We start from the raw sequence: 9,327 nt of genomic DNA, 5'->3' as shown, positions 1-9,327 counted from the left end.
TCCAAATAGAAGAAGTAACAACAACCTCGTATACCACGGGTAATATGTATCTCCTCTGTATCGTCGATGATATCGAGGTAGAGTACCTCCAGGTACCGTCTAATAGAGGTCAAAGACAACTGACTGGCACCCGACGAAAAAGTCTTGTCCTGAAACCCATGAGCTGCTACAGCATGTCCAAATAATCATCGCGCGACATAGATCTCATAGCAATAGGCAGTGAAACGGCCATGCCATCAACGGACAGGCCATATAAAACCTTTATGTCCTGCAGCGTGATGGTGGCCTCGCCAATGGGCAGGTGAAAAGTGTGCGTCTCCGGTCGCCATTGCTCAATCAACACCGTGATCAAAGCCCAGTCGAGCTGCATCCGCCCGATCTCAATAATCCTATAAAATCCCGTACCTTGTAGGCACTGGACTACACGCTCGTGGAGATCTCTGGGCCTTAAAAAATCCCACAGGTCGTCCACTCTCCTAGTGCGGAGAGTCTGGGACAGTAATTCTCCGTCCCATATATGGGCGGACCTATGATCACCCTGTAGCACTAATAGCTCACGAGAGTAAGGGCCGTGATGTATAGGCGGCGTGTCCATGTCGTCAACTGTAAATTAAACAACATTAATTGTATGTTTAATATGTAATTGTACAAAGTATATATACCTATTGGGTTCCAGGCTCGATATTTGAGGCCCAGTAGCACCAAACTATTATGAATATTTATGCGTGTCAAATTAAATATTTTTATAATTTTGTGTATGTTTGCTTTATAATTTAAATTCTTAATTTTTAATTATTTAATTGTACAAAGTATATATATACATATTGAGTTCCAGGCTCGATATTTGAGGCCTAGTAGCACCAGACTATCATTAATAATTATGTGTGCCAAATTCAATATTTTGATAATTTTGAGTGTTTTGTTTTATAATTTAAATTCTTAATTTTTAATTATTTAATTGTACAAATTATATATACCTATTGGGTTCCAGGCTCGATATTTGAGGCTCAGTAGCACCAAACTATCATGAATAATTATGTGTGTCAAATTCAATATTTTGATAATTTTGTGTATGTTTGTTTTATAATTTAAATTTTTAATTTTTAATTATTTAATTGTACAAAGTATATATTTCACCTACCAATTCCAGGCTCGATATTTGAAGCCTAATAGCACCAAACTATCATAAATAATTATGAGTGTCAATTTTAATATTTTGATAATTTTGTGTGCGTTTGTTTTATAATTTACATTCTTAATTTTTAATTATTTAATTGTACAAAGTATATATTTTCATCTACCAATATAAGAAATATTTAAACTACAGGGATTCTACGCTAAAATACTCTACAATTTACTACGCTAAAAGGTTCTATATTTTACTACGCCAACAAATAATCTAAACTAAATATAAACAACAAATACATTTAATCACATAACATTCACAAAAATACATATAACATACTAGTTTCGCAAATAAAACACAAAACAACATGGAAACACTAATATCTAAATCCTGATATTAACAGAAAAAATTATTTCTCAATTTTACATTTTTTTTGGAACACTAATATCTATGCCCGGATAAATATAACATACTAGTTTCGTAAATAAAATAAAAAACGACATGGAAACACATTAAATCAACTAATATGCATTATTATACAAGTTTCGATATAAAATAAATCGAAATACCTCGATGTAGGGTTTTATGTGAAAATTTGAGTCCGAAAGAGTGAAACCACAATAATACGATGTTGTCTACTACGATGTGGGACCTACGCTTTTAACGTTTTATGTGATGGGTGGGGCCCACAATTTTTTTTCCAAAGAAGACGATGGGGTGGGGGGACCAGAAACAGAATGAAGTAAAAAAATTGGGGAGGGCTCGTTCTGGTCGGGGAAGAAAACGAAGGGGATTATTTAATTAGGGGTATAACATGTTGTTTTTTTACGCTATATAGTATAGCATGTTGTTTTTTTATGCTATATATATAGCGTAAAAATACAGCACGCTATACCTGTCAGTCAAATCGTCAGTATATAAAGCGCCAAAATACGCCACGCTATACCTTAACGGCAAAAGTTACCGTTAAAGTATAGCGTGGTGTATTTTGGCGTTATATATAGAAAGATAATTTTTTTTTAAACACTTATTTACGTAATTTGAGTCCAAAAGAACCACAATTGGGTTCCGGACTCCATATCCAACAGCAAACCTAGCCTTCCAATGTTCCCAACAAATAATATAGGAGTACACTTCATAATCATCATATAGCACCATTTTTGGGCTTCAAGCTCCACCACAAAACCAGTAAAACTACAATAGGGGCTTCTTCCCATGTTATACCCAGGGTCCCCTGAAAAACCGCCACATATACTTTAAAAGACCACTGAAATGTCTGGATAGTAGATTTAAATCTAGCTATAGCATTGTCGTCGTCTAGACTAGCTTCAACTACATTTGCCAGTTATGATTAAGCTTTTCAAGTCCAAATATATATATAATGAAGCATGTTCTTGTTCTTCTCTTTTCGCAAAACAAATAAAGAATTATTTGGGAAGAAAAGACACTTTTCCCTTTACAGACTGTAAATAGTAGACATTTTCCGGTTCGAATAGTGTAATCAACCTTTTAGCAAGCAATTAGGTGGATATGCTTTTGGAATAAGAAATAAGACAAGGGTCAAAAACTAGGTCAATGAAGACAATGAGAGGTTGTATTTAGTAGTAGGTGTTTATTTCTTGTTGGAACAGAACAGATTGGAGCAGATATAAATCATTTTCGTCAACTATAAGGAGGTCCTCTTTTAAGGTTTCACCTGACGCATGGACGAGATGTTGCATCCTTTTCAGCCCCCCTCCCACCCCGGATAATTCAGGATTAAAATTATGTTTGCACGGCAAGGACTGAGTCATGATTTAAAATTTATTAGATTCTAAATTAGTTATTTACACATATTTAATTAACTTTTAAGATAAATACATGATTGCACCAAAGCTAATGAGTTCGACTGAACCTATAACTTAAATTCTTACTCCGCCACTAATTTACAATAAGAGAATCCCCCTCTTCTCAACTTTGAATTCAGAATTCAGTGTACGATATAACTGTGCCAAGTTATTTTACAATGAAATTACCCTAAACCTACTGATAGTACAAATTGATTTTTACACGATTAATGCAATGTAACATGCATGTTTAGAGTGTTACTTGTCTCATATTTCACATTACTAATTCCACCGACTGTATAGTTAGATTTGATGATCTTCAGGGTGACTTGATAATACAAGATATTCTTACACTTCCGGTATATATAAAACTAACATTTCTGTAATAGTTGATGCAACTATATACATGACTCGATTTGAGAAATAGTGGGGTTGCGATATCATTGGTTGTCCAAATACTATGTCGACTCCAATTTCTTTCATTTTTCCACCTCGAGAGGCGGATACATTATTGCGTAGCTAATCTTAACCCAATATTTTTTATGCACACTATTATAAATTCATTGAAATAGATAGAAGATTAAATCTGTAATTATAAAATACAATGAATTCAATATTAAAAACTTTAAATGTTGAACCCAATATTTATAGAGGAAGTTTAACACATTAATATTAGCAAAAATAGATCTTATAAAACTTCTCTCTCTCTTAGGCGCACGATAGAGTGCTTCTAACGTGCGCTTCCTGCCAGAAATGGCCAGGGGAAAGCAGCGGAAGGCAGTAAACAAAATTCAACTATCAGATTGGAAAACGAAGAAGATCAATTGAAGGCCTACATCAGAGGAAATTGACGAAGTTGAGCCCAAGGAAACTAGGGTTCCTAATATGAAAATTTCGAGCCCAGATGTGATGAGGAAACCACCGATTAGCACCAATCTTTGTTTGGAGAAGCAGGTTTCAGTGACAAATACTAAGAACAATACATCAATGAATGTTGGAAAGACAAATGTGAAGAGTCAGGGGGTGGACCGGATGGAGGGCGATATGCAGAGTTTGGATAAGCAAATTTCAGTCCCTAATTCTACAACTACTAGTTCTATGAATCTAAGGAAGAGCAATGAGAAGGAACATGAGGCCCGTCAATTGAATGAGAATACAGGTGCTAATCGAAGGAAAAGGAGCAGAAGTGGACAAATCTATTTGCCAGCAATAGGTTGGCTGCTAGGGGTATGAATTTAAAATATATAGGTCCTCTTATTGAGGATGGTGAAAATATTGTACAATTGAGGAAGGAAGATGTAGATAAGGATACGGAAAAGTGGAAGACATCAGTGATCCTTTATGTGGTGGGAAGCTCTCCTACTATAGGAGCTTTAGAAAGATTCATCAAAGCTCAATGGAATTTTGTGGCAAAACCTAAGATCTACTACCACAACGAGGGCTACTTTATTATCAAATTCAACACAATGGAAGATAGGAATGAGGTAATTTTTTCTGGACCACACACTTTAAACAACATACCAATAATAATCAAGGCTTGGGAGGATAATTTTGATTTTAATGATGAAACTCTGAGTAGAATACCATTGTGGGTCAAGTTCCCAAACTTACCTCTAAACTGTTGGTGCATGGAGTCGCTTAGTCGAATCAGTAGTGTATTGGAAAATCCTATATATGCTGACGAGTGTACTTCTAATATAGAGAGAAGTTCTTTTGCTAGAGTTTTGATTGAGATGGATGTGACCAAGCCTCTCCCTCAATCTATCAAAGTAAAGGATCCAAGTGGGGAAGTCTTTGATTAGGAAATTTGGTACAATTGCCAGCCTGATTACTGCAATAAATGTTTACAAATTGGACATGTATGTCCTAATAAAACCATTCAGAAAATGCACACACAGCAGGAGAGGGAGAAACCTAAGAAACAGATACAAGTGTGGCATGCTAAAGCTAACAATCAGGTTGTACCTCAAAGGGTTGTTGACAATCTAACAAAGGTGACACAAAAAGATAAAGAAGCATTACCTACAGTGAAGACAATAGAGCTAAAAAGTAATTGTCAGATAGCAGTGGGCAAGAATACAACAAAGCATGGTCAAAGTCTAAATATTGGGCAAGAGCTGCTTAAGGTTACTAATGGATTTAGTACATTAACGAAAAAAGGGTTTCCTATGCAGAATGATCATGGAAACACAAAGGATAGAGGACAAAGTATCCAGAGTGGAGGAGTGAAGAGTCTTGCACCACCTCCTATTTTTAAATGAGTTTGATCACTTGGAATGTCAGGGGCTTGAATAAGTTGTACAAACAAAAGGAGATTAAAGTGTTTATACATAGTAATAGAGTAAAAATAATAGCTATAGTGGAACATAGAGTGATGGAGCAGAATGTGGAGAAAATAATAAAGAAGATAGTACCTAGTTGGAGTTGGCATGCCAATTATAATTCAGATAGAGGGAGGATCTGGATTCTATGGGATCATAATCCTATAGATCATACCCCTATCAAAGTGTCAAATCAATATCAAACTATTGACTTCTACTTCACTGCAATCTATGGACTGCACAGTGTGGGTGACAGAAGATATTTGTGGATAGATCTGAAAGAACTAGAAAATTCACAGCAAGGACCGTGGCTTTTAATGGGTGATTATAATGCAGTAATTCATGTGGATGACAGACTAAATGGTGCAGAGATTCAAGAACAGGAAACTAGAGATTTTACTGATTTTTTATTTGAAACAGGATTGACTGAACTGAAGACGGTGGGAAGAAAATACACATGGACAAAAAACCACATATGCAGCAAAATTGATAGAGCAGTGGTAAATGGGGATTGGATGATAAGACTACCTCATCTAGAAGTGACAGTACTTGATCCTGGGTTCTCAGACCACTCTCCCTTAAGTATTACCTTTGATAATCATATAGGAAGAAGAGCTAGACCTTTTAAATTTTTGAACCATTTAACTGAACATCAAGAATTTCTGGATAAGGTAGCAAAAGGTTGGAGGGAACCAGTGAGCGGGGTTTTTCTGAAAAGCATATGGCAAAAGCTACAGAATGTGAAGACTGAAATGAAACTTCTTAATAAGGAAAAGTATAATGCAGTAGATATGAGGATCAGTACCATCAGAAGCAACTTACAAGAGGCTCAAGAACAAATGAGACTTCCTGGGCATGATCCTGCTTTGTTTGATAAGGAAAAATCACTAAAGATGGATTTAGAGAAATGAGTGAAAATTGACGAGATGATAGCTCAGCAGAAGTCAAGGGTGAAATGGTTAAAGCTTGGGGACTCTAATAGTGCCTATTTTTTTTGCTTGTATGAAAAATAAAAGTGTTATTAATCATATCAAAACATTAGTAACAGTAGATGGAGTAATGTTACACGCAGAAAAAGATATCAAGGAGGAGGTCCTGAAATTTTACAAACAGCTTCTTGGCACAACAGCACCCTAATTGCCTGCAGTAAAACTCTCAGTTTTTTCCTAAACTGAATAGAAGCCAACAACTCCAACTGATTAATCCTATCACAAGAGAGAAAGTTTACATGGCTGTTAAGGACATTAATGATATGAAAGCACCAGGAGTGGATGGTTTCAATGTATATTTTTTCAAAAAAGCTTGGCCTGTGATTGGTAATGAGGTAGTAGATGTTATACTTAATTTTTTTGAGACTGGAGTTATGTACAAATCAGTTAATTGTACTTCTGTTACTTTAATACCAAAAGTCAAGAACCCTTCTTCAGTAAAGCAATACGGGCCAATCTCCTGTTGTTCGGTGATATATAAGATTGTGTCCAAAATTCTTACAAAGAGAATGCAAGAGGTGATGGATATTTTGGTGGACAGAAGTCAGTAAGCTTTTGTTCCTGGGAGACTAATCAGTGATAACATAATCCTTAGCCATGAACTGGTGAAAGGATATAATAGGAAGGGCATATCTCCAAGATGTATGCTAAAAGTGGACATGCAAAAGGCATATGACTTTGTAGAGTGGATATTCATAGAACAAGTTTTGGTTGGACTGAACTTCCCTACTCAATTTATTCAGTGGATCATGGAATGCTTGAAAAATGTATCCTACTCTATTCTTATCAATGGGCAACCAACAGAGCCTTCTAACGCAAAGAAAAGGTTAAGGCAGGGGGACCCAATGTCCCCATTTCTATTTGTTCTAGTGATGGAATATTTCAGTAGAGTGCTAAAGAGTATGGGGAATGAACCTGACTTTAACTATCATCCAAAGTGTGAGAAGATGAATGTTATACAACTGGGATTTGCTGATGACTTACTACTATTTTACAGGGGCGATGTGAAGTCTATTCAAATGTTATTTGATTGTTTCCAAGAGTTCTCAATAACTTCTGGACTAAGTGCTAATAGAGACAAAAACTCCATTTATTTTGGAGGTGTAGATACAACAATTCAACAGCAAATCATGGAGTTAACTGGGTTCACTAAAGGAGAGTTACCAATAAGATATCTTGGTGTTCCCCTGAGCACCAAGAGGCTCTCAGTGCCTCAATGCCAAGCTTTGCTGGAAAATATGATGGAAAGAATTCAAAGTTGGACAGCGAAATTCCTCTCTTATGCAGGAAGAGTCCAGTTGATAAAGAATGTTCTCTTTTCGGTCCAAGTATTTTGGTCACAGAGATTTGTATTACCTGCAAAGGTAGTTAAGCTAATTGAGGCAACATGTAGAAAATTCTTACGGACCGGAGGATTTGAACTATCAAAGAGAGCTTTGCTTGCATGGGATAGAGTTTGCTATCCTCAAGTAGCGGGAGGTATGAATATCCTTGATATTTGCAGCTGGAACAAAGCTGCCATATGCAAACTATTATGGAATTTATGTAGCAAGAAGGATAGCCTATGGGTCAAGTGGGTACATAACTATTATATAAAGGAAAGACAAGTATGTGAGGTTGCACCAAAACAAGCATCCTGGGTACTGCAAAAAATCTTAAAAGCCAAAACCTATGTTGAACTAGCAGGAATAACTGGTAATGAGTTTCAATCACTATCAAACTTCTCTATTATGAAGCTGTACACTAAAATGAGAGGTGTTTTTACTAAGGTTTCATGGAAGAAGTTAGTGTGTAATAACTTAGGAGCTCCTAAATGGATATTCATATTAAGACTTGTGGCACATGGAAAATTGCTTACTAGAGATAGACTAATACAATGGAGAATGGAGGTTCCATTGGCTTGTCCACTCTGTAATACTGGGAACGAAAGTATTTCACACTTGTTTTTTCAATGTGATATGTCTTCCCATAACTGGAAAAAGGTCCTAGCTTGGCAAGGGATAAGCAGAATGGTAATGGATTGGCAAGAGGAACTAAGTGGGCTGAAGTTTATGCAAGAGGAAGAAGAGTCGAGGCAGACATATACAGAATGGCACTTGCAGCGAGTGTGTACTACATTTGGAAAGAAAGAAACCAACGGGTATTCCATAGATCCGAAGCATATTATGAAACAGATTATCCAAGAGATATGTTGTAGAGGAACAATGCATGCAAGATTAGCTAGGAAACTTGATCAATTAAATTTATATCCTTAACTTTGTGGTTGTAGTAGTTAGCCATGGTGTAGTTGTGAGACGATATGGTTGGCTTTGTAGATCCTGATGTTGGGGCATCATGTCCAACAGCCGGTTTGTTTCTTTTTTCTTGTGTACATATTTTCGATTGGTAAAAAAAATTTATTTACCAAAAAAAAAAATATTGAACCCATAAAACTTAAATCGTAAATATGTCTTTGCCCATTCTAAAATGCCACTTACGGAGAAAAATCAAACAAGTAATAATATTAAAATCTGTGAGTTTAATATGTGGGAGCTAAAGAAGTGAAATGGAACTACGGGAATGTGAAGGGGTTGGTATCGAAATCTCTGAGTTTAACATGTGGGAGTTAAGTAAAAATTTGCTAGTTAATGTGGTGAATAAAATAAGGTAAAAACCTAGATTCTTGATTGCAAAGAAAGATATAAGTTGGGAATATGGTCCAATATAACCACATTCCACTGGATTAAATTCGAAAATTAGAAATCAATTAAAAAAATACTAAACAAAAATATGGTAAAACGGGTCATTTCTGCAACTACCCTAAGTTCCCTATTTCTAGAACAAAAAGTTTCTTGCTAGATATGGTGAGATAAACAGTCTCCATTCGAGACTTACATTCACCCAAAAACAAAAAGAATTTATAAAGCATTTTTTTTTGTTGATAAGAAGTTTCTTTTAATTAGAATTAGAACTCGCTTTCAGACACTATAATCAATATTAACCAGTTAATTATAATTGTAGCTGTCTGAATTCTAGTCTTTCCTTTGGAGCAAATACATTTTACTCTCCTTTCCCTATCATCATTA

At 35.8% G+C, this 9,327-nt stretch overlaps 1 protein-coding gene across 1 annotated transcript; it reads left to right on the top strand.

Annotated features, from left to right (window-relative positions):
* The first annotated feature begins 5,326 nt into the window (after window positions 1-5,326).
* On the top strand, window positions 5,327-6,184 carry LOC142165041 (uncharacterized). Its single transcript, XM_075223685.1, has one exon. It carries the CDS (start codon window positions 5,327-5,329, stop codon window positions 6,182-6,184), a length of 858 nt encoding a protein of 285 aa, XP_075079786.1.
* Window positions 6,185-9,327: the final 3,143 nt, after the last annotated feature.

This window comes from Nicotiana tabacum, chromosome 10 (genome assembly GCF_000715075.1).
Source record: "Nicotiana tabacum cultivar K326 chromosome 10, ASM71507v2, whole genome shotgun sequence".
In the NCBI taxonomy this organism is placed as follows: domain Eukaryota; kingdom Viridiplantae; phylum Streptophyta; class Magnoliopsida; order Solanales; family Solanaceae; genus Nicotiana; species Nicotiana tabacum.
The sequence above is the reverse complement of the archived record's forward strand: the minus strand, read 5'-3'. Positions and strand labels throughout refer to the sequence as shown.